This window comes from Dipodomys merriami, unplaced genomic scaffold (genome assembly GCF_024711535.1).
Source record: "Dipodomys merriami isolate MVZ:Mamm:240054 unplaced genomic scaffold, mDipMer1.0.p SCAF_13, whole genome shotgun sequence".
Classification (NCBI taxonomy): Eukaryota; Metazoa; Chordata; class Mammalia; order Rodentia; family Heteromyidae; genus Dipodomys; species Dipodomys merriami.
The window spans coordinates 9,840,701-9,858,878 of NW_027202604.1; the positions used below are offsets into that span (position 1 = coordinate 9,840,701).

An 18,178-nucleotide genomic window follows, 5' to 3' on the forward strand; every position below is an offset into this window, starting at 1 on the left:
AGGATGAGAGATCATTTTGATGGATGGCTAGGTCTGTGAACTTCTTAATTCTATATATTAAATTAAGAGATGAAGTGCCCATAATTTAGTAATAATAAACCAGGGTTAACTTTATTTTAAAAATGAAGTGTGCATGGTAATATATGATTAAAATTGGGAGAAACTGGATAAAGGAAGATATACATGGACTTTCTGTGCCCTTTATGACTTGATGTACATTAAAGACTATTTAAAAACAAAAAGTTTAATCAAAGCAGTTAGAAATATATATATATATATATATATATATATATATATATATATATAATGACACACACTAGTGAATATTAAATGTTGAAGACTGGTGATAAGTTTGTTTCTTGCTATCAGTGATGTGATGTGAGGTATCGACATTTTACTGGACAATGAAGGTGAAGTCCTAAGCTTTCTCTTGGTATCAATATTGACTTTTACAAAGTAGCTGTAGCAGTAAATACAAGATTTGACAAATGTAAGCTGGGCGCTGGTGGCTCACGCCTGTAATCCTAGCTACTCAGGAGGCTGAGATCTGAGGATCTCGGTTCAAAGCCAGCCCGGGCAGGAAAGACCGCGAGACTCCTATCTCCAATAAACCACCAGAAAACCGGAAGTGGCGCTGTAGCTCAAGTGGTAGAGCGCTTGCCTTGAGCTGAAGAGCTGAGGGACAGCGCCCAGGCCCAGAGTTCAAGCCCCACGACCGACAAAAAAAAAAAAAGAAAAAAGATTTGACAAATGTTGTGGATCTCAATGATCTTCTACCAACCTCACCATAAATCCTGGCACACACATGCACACACACACACACACACACACACACACACACACACACACACACACAGTGACAAGCACACAGTAAAACTTCCAACATGTACTCTGCCATTTCTGTCACCTTGACAGCCTCAGGACTCAGCCCCTTATACACAAGACTACTTCAGAGACCAGAGAAACTCTCATGTTGCACCTTAGGATAGTCATTTCCTCCCAACTCCCTGCCTCTCTCACCCAGCTACCTGCCACTTATGAATTGTGGCACTTGCCACCTCTCATTCTGATGTTCAACCAAATTAGGTGCCCTTCAGAACCAAGGACAGAAGACAAGCAAACATTGACTCTGGTACTCTGTGTTTCTAAGTTTGCAGTTTTCATTTTTAACCTTTTGATCACTGTAAATATGATGTTCAGGTTCTGAATACAAGTTATACTATGTCAGTATTATGAATTCTATTCAACTAATTCACCTGTTTTCTATGATGTGACATTAAGTTCTTGGGGTGCATATTTCATTTTAAGTAAAAGTGGGCACTGAAAATATAAACTTATTTAACAATGATTTTAAAACAACACAACTTAAAATTAAAATGTAAAGTCATCTGAAGAGCATGGTAACTAGTTAATAATAATGTAAAACATGCAGTTTATAATAGTAAGAACATAATATAACTAGTATGAAAATGGCAAATGAGAACATTTTTTCACCACAAAAATATACAACTGAGTTGATGGGCTTATGAATAAGCTTGTTTATGGGAATTGTTTTATAAAATTATCAAGGCATCATAGACATTGTAAGTACATATAGATTTTGTCAAACATTCTCCAAAGACCTCTGGGTGGAGGAGGTAAAACGAACTGATTACTATTTTATTTTTTTATTTTTTATGTTTTTCATTGAAAAAAATAGTGTATAGAGGGGTTACAGTTACATAAGTAAGGTAATGAGTCCATTTCCTATCGAGCATTGTTACCTCCTCCTTTGTTTTTCCCCTACCATCCCTTTCCTCTCCACCTCCCCAATTCCTCCCTCCCCCACCCCAAGTTGTAAAGTTTGTTTTCTACATAGTGTCTTGTACATCTCATTGCTACAATGGATCATCCTGTATCCTTGTTTCAGCAGTTTGTTATTTCCCTTCCCCTCCCCAAATCAGAAAAATGTACATGCAAGATGCAGGGCACCAACATCAAATACAGTGAAAACAGGAGTTGTACCATGGAGGAAGAACATACAAGAGAAACAAAAAAAATCACACAGTACATTTTAGATACACTAAAACAATAGCAAGAAAGAAAAAAACAAGGTGTGTTCCTATCTTGGCTGATTACTATTTTATATAGTACAGTAGAAAGAAATTAGATGTTGAACTTAGAAAATTAAGGACTTACAAATTACTCTTTCAAACTGTTGAGGCACATCTCCCCCACCCCCACAAAAGGCATAGTTATTAAAAGAGCTGGAGAAATAATGTTATGTGAAAGACTAGCAAAGTATTTGGCAGTCATCAGTCTTAGAGACTGCTATCCAGAAGGTGGTGATCCACCTCTGTGTGACCTTTCAAAGGTCATCTTCCAAGATGAGGAAATATCTTGCCAGCAGAGGGAGAGAGAATGCTCTTCAAGATCAGGAGAGCTAATAGTTTTTGATCAATAAGGAGCAATAGTTCTATGGACACCCTTGAACTCTAGGACAAGGTGTGCATTCTACCATCCACACCTTCCTCAATGAGGTTAAGAGATTACTGGGTAGGATTTCAAGCTCCAATTATCTCTAGCAGTACCTTTCTTCATTATGCTTACTTCATTCTCTGCCTTCCCTTCTCTGAGTCCCTCTCCCACGGATGTAGGCCACACCAAACAGCAGAAAGATTTAGGTTAAACTTCTGACATGATTGCTTGGAACAGGTAGTAGTTTTCTTACCTTTCAAATAGAGATCATCATTCCTAAATTGGGATTATAGTAAAATAATGAATGGTAGTATGATGGCTATTGTGTCTATTCCATGAGAATGATGCATATAATTGGGTTGGAAGACGTACTACACAGTGTCCGAACCACACATAGCACTTGATGGACTAGTAGCCAATGTACTAACCTATTAAAAAGTCATAATCTTGTCCAGTTCTTGCTTGCAGATGACTCCTTATACAATGGTTGGTTTTGTACCATTTGAGTGATAGGTGAAATTAGTAGTTAATTCTTTCTCCTTTTTCTCTCTCTTTCCACACATACATATTCAGATCATATGTAAATCTAATTGAATAAGCTTATGTTTTACTGGGTTGTTTGTCATATTCTTGAAGTATTGTATATAACTTAAGAAATTTGCCATCGACTTTCCTCAAATACCATGGTTTATTCCTAGCCTAAAGTATATGTTAATTTGCCAAATGCAAATACAAACTAAACTTTTCAGGAACACATCTGTTGTATAAGACTGCTCACATTTTGCACAAGTTGTGAATGCACACATACAAACAGTAAAACTAAGTATATCATTAAGGAAACCTAAGGAGAAAAATGAAAAGAAACTCCTTTTTAGAATTAAATATACATATCTTAGCAAAATACTGGGTGCATGATTATTATGCAAGCATAAATAAGTACCCTGAATTATCTTTCAAACTATCAGCTTGGCATAGTTGTTGAGAGTCACTCTGTCTTTCAGACTGATGACTATTCAACAAATCTCTTTTATTCATGTGCTGTATTTAGGTAATGATGGGATTATTTCATGCTATCTTTTGTTTGCATCATGGGACATCATATTTAGTATATTTAGAATCTTCTTCATGAAGTGTGTTCTTCAGTGCAAAAAAATGAGCAGAAATAGAGTGTTTCAGCACAGCCTTTCCTTTAGAGACATGAGTTCCTCCGGCATTTTTTTTAAAAAAAGATTGAATTCCAAATTGGTTAAATTGCTTCTTCTTGTGGCACAGTGGCATGTTGTCTTGTTACAGTGGGATATGTGCTCTCATTTTGGAGGAGCTGTTCTGTGAAAAAGTTTTATTTAGCCCATATAGCCAATTCCCAGATTTGTAGGTGTTACCTCCTTTTCGAGTTACCAGTTTTTTTCATTATCATTATTGCTTCTGCTCTGTCAGCTGTAATACAGTTTAGTAGCAGCCTTTTAAAAATAAGATATGGCTTAAAATAGACAGAACAGTTGGCCAGACAGAAAAGAGATACAGTAGCAACCAAAAAAAGTAGGTCTGTTGATCATCTGTGTGTTGCTTGGGGAACCACTTCTGAGACCTGTGCTCACACGTATGTAAATGAATAAACTTGGATTAAAAATAGGATCTGGGTATCCAAACACAGCGTTTTTATCTGATGTTATGAGAGACATCAAATGATAGAAGTGGTTTGATATAGAGAATACTTCTATATTTCACTTGTGGTTCAAATTAAAACATCTAAGCAAACAGATTTGCTGGCTTTATTCACTTGGTTAATGAGAAAACTTTGCACTCCAGAAATCAACGAATACTTTAAAACTTCAAGATCAACAGATGGGTCAGGTTGGGTATTCATAGTCTTTGTATAGCAGAAAGCCAACAGAGAGGAAGTATCATTTTTGCTGTGGTTTATTTCTATTTTCCTCTTTAAATCAAGTGAAATAAAAATTAGGTCTTGCCATAATTACCATGTTAGGCACAGTGACATTTTTCAGCTACGCAGATATCCCTGTGGTTATCAAGGATGAGGATTGCCAATGAGGAACAAATGTTCTAGCCCCTTTGGAAGAGTTCTGGAAAACAGCCCTCCCACTCTTAAACCTCCTACTTGGCATCCAACAATGACTAATCAGTGCCCTTAAGAGACTTGTTTGCAGAAATTCCCATCCTGAATGTGATGACAAATACAGAGGTCCCCACTGCTTCTCATTTTACCACTCGGCCTTGACTCTCTTGCTACAGTGCCTATTTATTTGATATCAGATTTTTGGAGATTCCTCAAGACTCCATATAGAGCTCCCTTATGACCCAGCAAGCCCACTTTTGGGCATTTATCCAAATGATCACAAACAAGGTCATACCAAAGCTACTAGCACAACCATGTTTATTGCAGCATTATTTGCCATAGCTAAGATATGGAACCAACCCCGATGCCCCTCAGTAGATGAATGGATCAAAAAAAAATGTGGTATATACATACAATGGAATTCTATCCTTCCATCAGAAAAAAAGACAATGCCTCATTTGTTAGGAAATGGAAAGACTTGGAAAAAATTATATTATGTGAAGTAAGCCAGGCCCAAAGAAACATAGGTCCCATGGTTTCCCTTGTTTGCAATGACTAGTACATTTCTAGGACAAGCAGAGAAAGTCACAGGCTATGTACATATGACCACATGAGATAATGTTAAACAAAATGTACTCCAAGACAGGGACACAAGTGGTTTTTTTTTTTTTCTTGGTAGTGACTTTAATGTATTTACAATGCTCTATGTGATTGTTTTGTTTCTTTTGTATGTTCTTCCCCCATGGTATAACCCCTGTTTTCACTGGATTTGATGCCGGTGTTCTGCATCTTGTATATACCTTTTTGCAATTTTGGGGAGGGGAAGGGACATAGCAGAATGCTTAAATGGGGATGCAGGTTGACCCACTGTGATGACAATATGTACGGGACACTATGTTGAAAACAAACTTTGCAATGTCAAGGTGGGGGGGGTGTCTGGAGGAATTGGGAAGGTGGGGAGGGAAGCGATGGTAGGGGGAAAACAAAGGAGGAGGTAACAATGCTCGCTACGAAATGTACTCATTACCCTACTCATGTAACTGTAACCCCTCTGTACAACATTTTTACTATATATATTTTTAAAAACCACACATTTGACTTGCTTTTGTGCTATCTGTTTACTCTTAGGTGGGTGTCTTCTTTTCTAAACCTTTTCCTCTAAGTAATAAAGTTTTACCAGGGGCTGGGAAGGTGGCTCAGTGGTAGAGCGCTTGCCTTGCATGCCTGAGGCCCTGGGTTTGATTCCTCAGCACCACATAAGGAAAAAGAAAAAAGCCGGAAGTGACACTGTGGCTAAAGTGGTAGAGCGCTATCCTTGAGCTGAAGAGCTGAGGGACAGCACCCAGGCCCAGAGTTCAGGCCCCACGACCAGACCCAAAAAATAAAATAAATGAAGTTTTACCAAATCATGTTTCCATCATTTCTTGTCCCTTGGCCTCACTTAAATTATAGAACACAAGTTTTTTTAACTTTGTCAAAATGACTTTAATGGTTATCCACAATCCACGGATTTTATTACAGAGTTTTCATTCTAAATGATCACTGTCTGTTTTTTTATTGTGAAAATACTGTACAGAGGGGTTACAATTACATGGGCAAGCTCTGTAGCCTCTGTAGCCTCCTCCTTTGTTTCCCCTTCCTATCCCATCCTCCCCCCGCCCCAAAGTTGTAAAGTTCGTTTTCAACATGACTTGTACATCTCATTGTTGTAATGGGTCCACCTGTATCCCTATTTAAATGATTTGTTTTTCCCCTTCCCCTCCACAAATTATATCGATATCAAATACAGTGAAAGCAGGGGTTATACTGTGGGGGAGGGACATACAAAGCAACAAAGAAATAATCTTATAAATGTGTTAGAAACAATCGCATGAAAGAAAAAAAAAACATTTGAATACATATCTTAGGGTTCATTTCCCTAATATCACCTTATCTGACCTTTTCTGCTTGACTCAGACATATACTAGTTATTGCAAATAAGGGAAACCATGGGACCTATGTTTCTTTGGGCTTGGCTTACTTCACTTAATATAATTTTTTCCAAGCCTTTCCATTTCCTAACAAATGGGGCAATGTCATTCTTTCTGATGGAGGCATAGAATTCCATTGTGTATATATACCACATTTAGAACACAAGTTTTAAGCTGGATCCTTAGACCAGGCATGTGTGATGAGAGAAACCGTTACCATCTAAAAAGTGTGCACAAAATTACATATGATCATTGCATATCTCCAGTATGTCTAGGGGTTTGTTGGGGTTTTTTTTGAGAAAATGACCCATGTCTTTTGTCAGACTAATAAACAAGCATTCTAATTCTCCAGATCTCCCTCTCTCCCGTCCTCCCCCCTTGCTGTGTGTATGGTGTGCCAGTACTAGGGCTTGAACTCAGGTATCATGCTCTCACTTGACTTTCTCATTCAAGGCTTGTACTCTACCACTTGAGTCACAGCCCCACTTCTGGTGTTTTTGCTGGTTAATTGGAAATAGGAGTTTCATGGACTTTTCTGCCCAAGCTGTCTTCAAATCAAGATCCTCAGTTCTTAGCCTCCTGAGTCACTAAGATTATGTATTTGAACCACCAATGCCTTACACCTCTCCAAATCTTAAGACCTACTGTCCCTTGAGGGTTTTTCTTCCCCTTCTCATATCTATTAAATTATATTACATGGCACTCCTGGAGTCTACCAAATATATCTTGTCATCTACTTCTTTTTTCCACTGCTGTTTACAGCTGACTTTGTATTTCTCTTAGCCTTTTGTACAATGTTCCATTTAATTACCAGAAGAAATCAAGAAGGAAAGGGAGGGCTAATATTACAAACCTCTGCCAATAACCTTGGCTGGTATATTCTGTATGTGGCATCTCGTGCCTCTGCAAACCTCCTAGTTAGACAGGATCCATATTTTTAAAAATAAGAAAATGGGACCCCAACAAAGTTAGTTATCACCACAAAATATAAGTAGTAAGCCCAGATTAAAATCTGTTTAAATCTAGACTTTATTCCCCCTCATGAAGTCTCTCTAGGCAAGGTGAGTATCCATAGTCTAATAATAGCATTGCATTTTATAACAAAATTTTTACACTTTATTATTATTTTCTATCACCGAAATACTTTAATGCTGGGTATGGTAGCTCATGCCTATAATCTCAGCTACTGCAGAGGCAAAAGATTGTGTTTCAAAGCCAGCTTGGACAAAAATTTAGGAAATTCCATCTTAACCAATTAAAAAAAATGAAATGTGTTGGTACTCACCTTGTCATCCCAGCTACTCTGGAAGTGTAAATAGGAAGATAACCATCCAGGTCTGCTTAGGCACTAAAGCTAGACTCTATTTTAAAAACTAGGCTGGAGGCATGGCTCAAGTGGTAGAGTACCTGCCTAGCAGATACAAGGCCCTGAGTTCAAATCCAATGCTACTCTAAAAAAGATGCATTTATTAAGCCTTATACATAAAAAATCAAAGACAAATTTACAAATGCATTTGCCTATATCTAAATCCAAAGCTAAGACCATTTATTACTTAGTATATTTATTAGCACATTCACTTTATGAACTAATGTACTTTGCTAATGCTTAGAATACAGTAGTTCTAAGCCCTCTGATCACATTACATTCTTCTGGGGGACTTTTACAACATATCAACATCCGGTCATGACAGCAGAAATTTGGATTCTGGAGGCTGAACCTGGGCAGTGTGTTTTCTAAAGCTCAGGTACAGACAGCTGGGAGACGCCCTTGATACAGAGTAGTGCTTCTTCAGTGTTGTCTAATCACACCAGTATCACCTGGGAACTTGTTACACAGGTAATTTCTCAGTCCTGGCCTCACCTTCTCCACCCTCATAGTGGAAGTGGAAGGGTGTGGTCAGAAAGTCTCTGCTTACCAAGCTATTTAAAGGTTCCCAGTGCAAGCTAAAGGTACTGAAGTATTTCTGTAGAGACAGAAGATGGATCAGGTATAACACTCACTGCTAAGCATTTCTACTGGGTCTCCAAGGATTCTAGAATGCTTCAAATTTACATTTTAATGACCTAGCACAGCTTCATAACCTGTAACTTTTTCAAGTATTATCACTGCTTTAAAAAAGAAATGGCAAGTGTAGTTGTGGAGGTGGGAGGGAAAGGATGGTAGGGGAAAAACAAAGGAGGCAGTAACAATGCTTGACAGGAAATGTACTCATGGCCTTGCTCATGTAACTGTAACCCCTCTGTACAGTATTTTTACAATAAAAAAGTATAAAAATAAAAAAGAAATGTCTAGGTCAAAGGGGGGTGAGATTGGGAAGGGAGTGACACAGGTCAAGATGAACCGTATGCACATACTGCTTTGTTAAATGATACCTGTGTTTTACAACTATCTCAGAGATCATTTTTAAAGGGGGGAGTAACAAAGAATAAGAAGATGACAGGCAAGGATGGACAGTATCACAAACCATCACACATGCTTTCTGACCAAGACAGACTTACCAGAATGATCTTTACTTTTACTTTTTTTTAAAGTTCATATGAGAGAGTGACACTGTTCAAGTTGCATTGTTCAATAAACTGATGTGCTTAATTGAAACTCCTTTGCATGACTACTTAAAGATTTTTAAAAATTATATAAAAAAAGAAATGGCTATCTGTGCCTGGCAGCTATTAAATGAAAGAATGTATGGATATATATTATATATGGATATATAGTGTAGATTATTCACAAACCACTACTTTCTAATAAAAATAAGAAAGTGGCTTGTGAATAATATCCACTATAAAGGTAGCATGAACCTTACATATATATTACATGCAGAGAGGAAGAGAACTATAAAATACTGTAATTTTAACATATCACAGGTTAATAGGTAAACATTTCTGCTGAAGAATCTTAAAGTGTTCTCTGTGTTGTGTTTCTTTTCTAAGTAATGCCATTGTTTTTGATAATACATCCACTATGCTTCCATCTCTATGAATATAGATTTTTAAAAATAAACATATGATGGTATAACTAATATACAATAAACTAGACATATTTGAAACATTTATTTAAATAAAAATTAGACATGTTTGCATATGGGTATCATACAACTGTTTTAACCGTTATCCAGATCTATCATGGTATCTATTACTATAGTAGTACCTAGTGCTATCTATTACAGTATCTTTTATAAGCCCCTCCCCCCCACCTTACATTCACTCTAAATGAGGAATGAGGTTACAGAAAGGATTCCTGAATGATTAGGTAACACTTATAAGATAACTAGATGTCAGTCCAAATCAACAACATGGAGAAGGGCTTTACAGAATGGAAATAGAGCCTGTCTTACCTATTTGAAGGCTATTGATGTTATTGATATTTAACATGGAGGGTTTTTGTTTTTGTTTTTGTTTTTGTTTTTGGTCTTGGGGCTTGAACTCTGGGCCTGGGCCCTGTCCCTCAGCTCTTCAGCTCAAGGCAAGCGTTCTACCACTTGAACGACAGCACCACTTCCCATTTTCTGGTGGTTAATTGGAGATGAGTCTTACAGACTTTCCTGCTTGGGCTGGCTTCAAACCCTGATCCTCAGATCTCAGCCTCCTGAGTAGCTGAGGATTACAGGAGTGAGCCACCAGTACCCAGGTATCATGTAGGGTTTTTAAATGCCTATTAGACTGGGGATGTAGCCTACTGGTAGGACACTTGCCAGACATCAGCAAGGCCCTGGATTCTATCCCTAACATTGCAAGAGATAACATGAAAATACCACCCAACTGTTGTGTTTCTTAAAATGTCAATGGAGACTAGTTTAATGGGCCTAGTGTGTATTTCACTCCCAGTGACTGAAAGCAGCAAGCATCCCCTGTTTCAATGTCTTCCATTGACCCCTCATGTTGGGGTGATCACAAATTGCTTTAACCACCAATCCACTGTCAAAGGCTTACTTGGCTCTTCTGTGTAATACTGAGGGCAGCCTGCCTAAGAGTGATGCTTTTGTGTTCATAGCAACAATAGAGAGTCCCTGGCTTTTGATTTCCTTTGAACTCTCTTCCTTCTTTCCCTTGAAGAAATGATGACATCTGTAAATGTTCCTTTATCATTACCCACGTGTGCTAATTCTGGACATTAACTGTTCTAATGTTGCAATCTTTCCTCCATTTCAGGTTGGCTCCATGAGTTGGGAAAGAGACTGGAGTCTCCATACTATGGGAACAACACCCTGGGTGGCCCCTCCATCCGCAGCGCCTACATTGCTGCCCTGTACTTCACCCTGAGCAGCCTCACCAGTGTTGGCTTTGGGAACGTCTCCGCCAACACAGATGCCGAGAAGATCTTCTCCATATGCACCATGCTCATTGGTGGTAAGGGAACATCTTCCATACCCAGGAAAGAAACTGGAGGCTGTCAAACTTGCTGTTCTGTGTGCTCTGCCTTAAAACACAATGGAGCCAAATTGGTTGACACGGGAAGTCTCTAAAAGCACTAATTAGGAAACCAGTGACAAGCATTTTAATGTGTGTATAGATTAGCAATGAAAGCCCTGGATGTTAATCAGTTCCATTTCTTTTTCTGGGCAGATGAATAAACACCTGATGGTTGATTTTCAAAGGGCAAGCCCTTTGTTTCCTTAACATAGTGTTTACCTCCTGTGATTGTGAGTTACCTCTGTCTGAATTGCAAGGATATATTTAAAACTGTATTTTAGAGTCCCAAATAGGTAAGCATTATCAAGTTTTATTAATAGTAGTGTAGTAAGCTGAGGATATTCAGTATATCATTTGGTTAAAAGTCAAAGTAAAATTAAAGACTAAAAACTCCAGTGAATTATAAATAATAATTATGAATTCATTTTATACTCTATTCTCTATACTAAGTGATTTAACCCAATACCATAATAATTCTGTGTATGTGTGTGAGAGAGAGACAGAGACAGAGACAGAGAGTCACAGCTCCATTCTCAGCTTTTTGCTGGTTAACTGAAGATAAGAGTTTCATGAGCTTTGCTGGTGCTGGCTTTGTTTTGAACAGTGATCCTCATATCTCAGCCTCCTAACTAGGATTACAGCAGTCATCAGTACCCAGTTCAATAAGTAATTCTGAATGCAAGTTTATGAACCTGACATTATTATTGTCCCATTTAACAAACAGGGTATGGTGGTATTTTCTCTGAGCTCTAAACCTACTCTTCTATACTTGCTTTGAAATGTTGGTATTTGACTCTACAAACCGTTCTTCTTTGCTAGCTGACTTTACTTACTTCTGCCAGTAGGTGGCACCAGAGGGAGATTGGCAGGAAAGAAAAAAAGGGAAAAAATGGCAAGCTTCTGGGCCCCACCCTTCATCCTGAGAGATCTTTTCCTCTCTTTGGGAGTACCAATGCCAGTGTCAAAACTGGCTTCTCGAGGGTTCTCACACCTCTTCTGCTGGGCACCTATGTCTGATGTCCACACTTAAGGGGAGCACTTTCTTAGTTTATTGTGTCCATTTTACGTCTGTGTTCCCTTTGTGCTCATCAGCCCTCCAACACATCAGAGAAATGCAGTCTCCATAAAAATCCCCACTGTTGAAATATTTAGAATATTTTTGTTTTTCTGAACCTTCTAACTGATACAGAAATGAAAATGTTGTTAACTATATATTTTTTTAATGACTCATCTCAAGCTTGAGAGATGAAAGAAATGATTCCAAAACCATTTGGCCTATAAGTAAATATGTCAGAATTTGAACTTAAGGTATAGAGGGCATCTACTGAATGTCAAGACTACTATCTTAAAGTAGGAGTCGATGTGGACATCTGCCTGGATTGAATAAGCATTTTTCTAATAGACCAGAGTTCTATTAGTATTTTATGCCCTCACAATTCCTACTCCCTAAGGCTATCTCTCCAGATGCTCTTAGTGGCCTAAATCCAAGACACTACTTGGAGTTTTGAACCTATAATAAGGGATGGCTTGTGTAGTGGGAGCCACGTGTAGGACTTAAGCAATGTGTCCTCTGGCACCCATTGAGAGATCAAAGTATAAAAACAAACATTCCCTCATAAAGCTTATAAATGCTAAGATGATTTCTTTGTTTCTTTGTATGTCCCTCCCCCACAGTATAACCCCTGATTTCACTGTATTTGGTTAATATAATTTGTGGATGGGAAGGGAAAAAAACAAATCGTTTAACTAGGGATACAGGTGGACCCATTGCAACAATGAGATGTACAAGTCATTATGTCCAAAAACAACTTTACAACTTTGGTGGGGGGGGGAGGATCTGGTGGGGGGTGGGGGGAGTATGGGAAGGGATGGGAAGGGGAAACAAAGAGGAGGCAACAATGCTTGATAAGAAATGTATTCGTTATCTTGCCCATGTAATTGTAACCCCCTGTACGGTATTCTCACAATAAAAAAAAAAAAAAAAGCTTATAAATGGTAGATGAACGTTAAGAAGTAGTGAAAGAAAGGAGTGCCAGGACCCAGACAATTTCTTGGAAAGGCAGAGCTGCAACACAGTTGCTAAAGTAGCAAGCTGGGATTGTAGCAATTTTAACAGGCTCTTGGCTGATGCTGAGCTAGCAGTAAGAGTCCAAAGAGCTGAGAACAGGAACTCTTGTTTTCTGAAGAGCTACAATGTGCCAGACCCTGTGATGGCTGTTTCATATCCAATATTATGACTTACATAATTTCCACTCTCCTGAAGGGCCTGTATTTTGCAAATAAATGCAATCTATACTCATTTAATATTTGCCCATGGTTTTTTTTTCCTACTCCTGATAGAAATTTGGCGAAATGCTCAAATTGCTTCAAATAGGCATAAGCCCAGCAATTTGGTATTTGAGCAATCTGTTAGATAATTGAGATTTTTTTCTCTATTGATCCAGCTACCCTAGTGAGTGGTGAGTGGACCTTGATCAGGAAGTGTTAAGGCAGACTGTTTCCTGACGATCATGATGGGAAGGGCTATTCTGGTCACAAGGCCAAAAGAAGTGAGACATGATCTGGTAATGTCTCTTTGCCAGTTCTTTGTTCAGTATTTATGGAGCAAATTTCCTGGTGCAATGTAAGTGTTCATTTGTTGATGGCATGGACTCTTTAGGTGGTTTGAGCAGTGCTTAGAAAATACTTGCTTTTGAAGGCCAAATGGCATCTTAGTAACTTGAATTTATTAAGGCTTTCTAAAATTTGTGTTTATAAGGGAATTAATTCTGTATTATTGTGAAACATTAACCAAGGCCAGGAGAAATGCTGCCTACAACTTAATATTAATAACACTGAGAAGTAATTATAAAAACTCACAATATTGAGCACTTTGCTTATTTAATTTTAATAACACTATAAGACAGAGATACTAATATACCAAGGTAAATGTGTCGAGAAGCAGAGGAAGACTGAGTTTAAAAGATTAAGACTTGTTGAGCATCAGTGGCTCACACCTGTAATCATAGCTATTCAGGAGGCTGAGAGCTGAGGATCACAGTTCAAAGACAACCCGGACAGAAAAATCCATGAGACTTCTATCTTCAGTTAACCACCAGAAAACCAGAAGTAAGTGGTGCTGTGACACAAGTAGTAGAGTGCTTGCCTTGAGCTGAAGAGTTCAGGGACAGTGTTCAGGCCCAGAGTTCAAGCCCCACAACTGATAAAAGAAAAAAAAAAAGTCTCCCTAAGACCTGGCAAAGTTCTTGCAAATCCAATTTGTTATATGTTAGCGATATGTGTATGTGTATCTGTGTCTGTGTCTGTATGTGTGTGGCCAATACTGGGACCTCCTACTCTTGCTTGGCATTTTTGCTCAAGGTTGGCATTCACTTCAGCTACCCATCCACTTCCAGTTTTCTTCTGATAAATTGGAAATCAGAGTCTCACAGTCTGTTCTGTCCAGGCTGGCTTTCAACTGTACTCTTCTGATCTCAGCCTTCTGAGCTGACATCACTTCTAAATAAGCTAGATCCTGAGCCAGGATTACAAACATGAGCTACCAGTGCCTACCTCACAATTTTGTTTATAAAGGGACTTGTGTGTGTGTTTGTGTGTGTGTGTGTGTGTGTGTGTGTGTGTGTGTGTGTGTGTGTGTGTGTCCATTGTGGGGCTTGAATTCAGGGCCTAGGTGCTGTTCCTGAGCCTCTTTGTGGTAAAGGCTAGTGCTCTACTACTTGAGCCACAGCACCACTTTCAGTTTTTGAGTGGTTAGTTGGAGGGAGATAAGAGTCTCACAGACTTTCCTGCTTGGGGTGGCTTCAAACCAGGATCCAGAGATGTCAGCCTCCTGAGTAGCTAAGATTATAGGCATGAGCCACCAGAGCCTGGCTATAAAGGAACACTTTTGGTTCTTTTTTTTTTTGCCAGTCTTGGGGCTTGAACTCAAGGCCTGGGCACTGTTCCTGGGCTTCTTTTGCACAAGGCTAGCACTCTACCACTTGAGCCATAGCATCACTTCCAGCCTTTTCTGTTTATGTGGTACTGGGGAATCGAACCCAGGTCTTCATGCATGCAAGACAAGCACTCTACCACTAAGCCACATCCAAGCCCTAAAGGGACATTTTTAAGTCTAGGGAATCTTATTAGAAATTCTCACATAGGGATGATGAAGGTTCCATTGGTAGAGATGCAGTAGTGGACATCAGTATTAAAAGAGAACGCGACTGCTTAAACCCTAGATAATTACCTAGGGCAAAGGCACAAAGAAGTCTGTGAAGATAAATATGTAGAAACACACTGAGTGGACCAATCTGGGAGTACTCTAGAACATACTCTCCCTCCAAGTTTCCTTAGAGATTATACGGGATTTGTTTTTTATTTATTAAAAATCCATTTTAGGATGCTATAGCGCTTCCATATAAATGCCTGTAATTATGAAATATGAAGAGTACTGAAATGGGAGAAAGAGATCTAAAACTAGACAACAGCAATTGAGATTCTTTCCAAAAAATATCTTCTTAACCTTGGGATAAGCAAAGGTTACAGAAGCACAGCCCAAATGCCCTAGCCATAAAGTAAACGAATGAGCAGTTGAATTGTAGAAGTTCCCTTTATCAAAGACAATATTAAAAGCAAGGGAAGTCTAACCACAGGATAGGCAGTTATGTTCACAAACATTTGTTTAACTTATCTAGTGTATTTCAAGAAGTTACTGGAGACATGCTTAGGTAGTAGAGCACCTGACTAGCAAGCACATAGCCCTGGAAGAGGGAGGAGGGAGAAGAGAAAGAGAAAGAGGAGGAGGAAGAGAGAGAAGTGGAGGAGGAAGAAGAAAAGGAATGACAGGAAGAGGAGGAAGATGAGGAAGAAGAAAAGGAATGACAGGAAGAGGAGGAAGAAGAGGGGGAGGAGGAGAAAGAGAAGGAGAAGGAAGGGGAGAGGAAAAGGGGAATTACTCATAGGGAATTCCACCTCCCCCCCGCCAAAAAAAGGATAAAACCTTGCAAAAGCACTTCAAAAAATGAATCTTTTAATACATGAATAAACATAGAAGAAGATGATATTAGGTACCATTATATGCTTAGCAGAACGATATATTTAAAAACACTGGAAACCCTCTATGTTTGTGAGGCTATTAAAACCTTTGATTTCTCCTGTATTGTTAATGGCTGTATCAATTAAATTGATGCAGTGATTTTTGCCAACATCTACCAAATCTGAACGTATGTCTATTTCTTTTTAAAAAAATTTTTATTGAAAAGGTGATGAGCAAAGGGGTTACACTTACATAAGTAATAGTACATTTCTTTTTAATCATGGTTACACCATCCTTCATTTTCTCCCGCTTACCACTCTTTAGTCCCCTCCCCAACAAGTTGTAAGGTTCTTATCCCACATAGTATCAAATGAGTACCAATATTTCATTGGTCCATTCTTTGTCCTGCTGTTTCTGTGATTCCATTTCCCTTCCACATATCAATTAATGTTATATACAAGACACAAGGTACATAAAACTAAGAGAAATGAAAAAGAAAACAAAAAACTACATACAGGACATAATAAGAACCCCTTATTCCATATCTTGGAATTCATGTTGATAGGCTTCATTATAGTCCTATGCAATAAGCAATTGGTATACCTCTATTTCTGACCCAACAGTTCCACTTCTGAGTTTATAATCAATGGAAATGCAAATTTATATATATTAAAAAGTGTATATATAGATGCCTATAGAAGAATTATTTTAAGAATACCAACAGGAAATGTCCAGTTAATAGAAGAATGTAATCAGTTAAAGAATGCCCATCAAGCTGGACACTGGTGGCTCACGCCTGTAATCTAGTTACTCAGGAGGCTGAGATCTGAGGATCATGGTTCTAAGTCAGCCCAGACAGGAAGTCTGTGAAACTCTTATTTACACTAAACTACCCCCCCACACATAAAAAAAGACAGAAGTGGAGCTGTGGCTCAAGTGGTAGAGTGCTAGCTTTGAGCAAGCAAAGAAGCTCAAGGACAATGTGCAGGCCCTGAGTTCAAGCCCCAGGACTGGCACCAAAAAATAAATAAAGAAGCTCATTGATAGGGTAATAAATAAGCTGTAATCTGTAAGACAATTACTCAAGAGAGAAGTGTACAGTATGTGAATAAGTGAACAATCTCTCTCTCTCTCCCTTTTTTTTTTTTTTGTCAGTTGTGGGGCTTGAACTCTGGGCCTGGGCACTGTACCTCAGCTCTTCAGCTCAAGGGCAGATCTCTACCACTTGAGCCACAGTGCCACTTCAGGTTTTCTAGTGGTTTATTGAAGATAAGAGTCTCATGGACTTTCTTGTCTGGACTTTCTTGACTGGAAAATGGGGGAGCCTTCTGGGATGCTATTTGTGATCTGGTTATTCCTTTGGGAGGTGATGCCCTATCTGTGTTTTCTATGAGAAATCTCACTTAGTATTTGCATAGCTTTCTCTAGGTGGCTCTTTGACACTGATTTGACCTTGCAAATTCATAACAAATAACATTATATGAACAATGAGAAACAAAGTAATAGACAGATTTTTGCCTATCATACCAGGTTGATTTAGGTGTGTGTTAATAATAATGAGTCAAGCAACTAGAGGAAAATCATGTTATCTAAAATGTTGGCAATAACCACAAGAGGATCTGAAATACATCATTTTGAAGACTGGGAAGAGGGCTGGAGGTGGACCAATGTGTTTGAAGCTGAACTGTTCGTTTTAAATTTTCTATACTACTGGCTTACTATTATAAAACTTTTAAAAGACAATGTCAAGCTACTAAGGGTTCATTTTAGTTCCATAAATAGTTATGACACATATATCAACTGTGATAGACACTTGGGAAACAAATGAATAAAATTCAACCCTTCTGGGAATTCACATCTGAGTAATAGAGAAGACATTTAACCAGATAATGGTTTCTCTTTATACACTTTTCCTCTTGTAATACATATTGAGAAAATACTTAAGTATGCAAAAATTACACATAATTCCATCAGTAGAAGATAACATTTTCAGTGTTCTTACACATACAAGCTTTTTAGATGACAGACAGACAGACATCCTTTATGCTATCAAGCAAAATATATTGAGAACTTTTTCTCCTAACTGAAGTGGTCTTCTATTGTATTTAGTAGAGACTGCATATAGTCCTCTAAGGAGTTTGCCCCAACTGACAGAATTGACAGGAACATAACCCAACCTTAGAGATTAGATCAAGCTTCCTGCTGTAGATGGCTGATCACTTGCGACATATCCAGTTTAAATGAATA

At 38.4% G+C, this 18,178-nt stretch overlaps 1 protein-coding gene across 1 annotated transcript in view; it reads left to right on the plus strand.

Annotated features, from left to right (window-relative positions):
• The window catches only part of Kcnh8 (potassium voltage-gated channel subfamily H member 8), a 390,818-nt gene that overhangs the window by 285,015 nt on the left and 87,625 nt on the right, over nt 1-18,178 (plus strand). Inside the window, exon 8 of the mRNA XM_070018387.1 lies at nt 10,654-10,851. Within this exon, the coding sequence (XP_069874488.1) occupies nt 10,654-10,851 (198 nt within the window). The remainder of the gene's footprint in view (nt 1-10,653; nt 10,852-18,178) is intronic.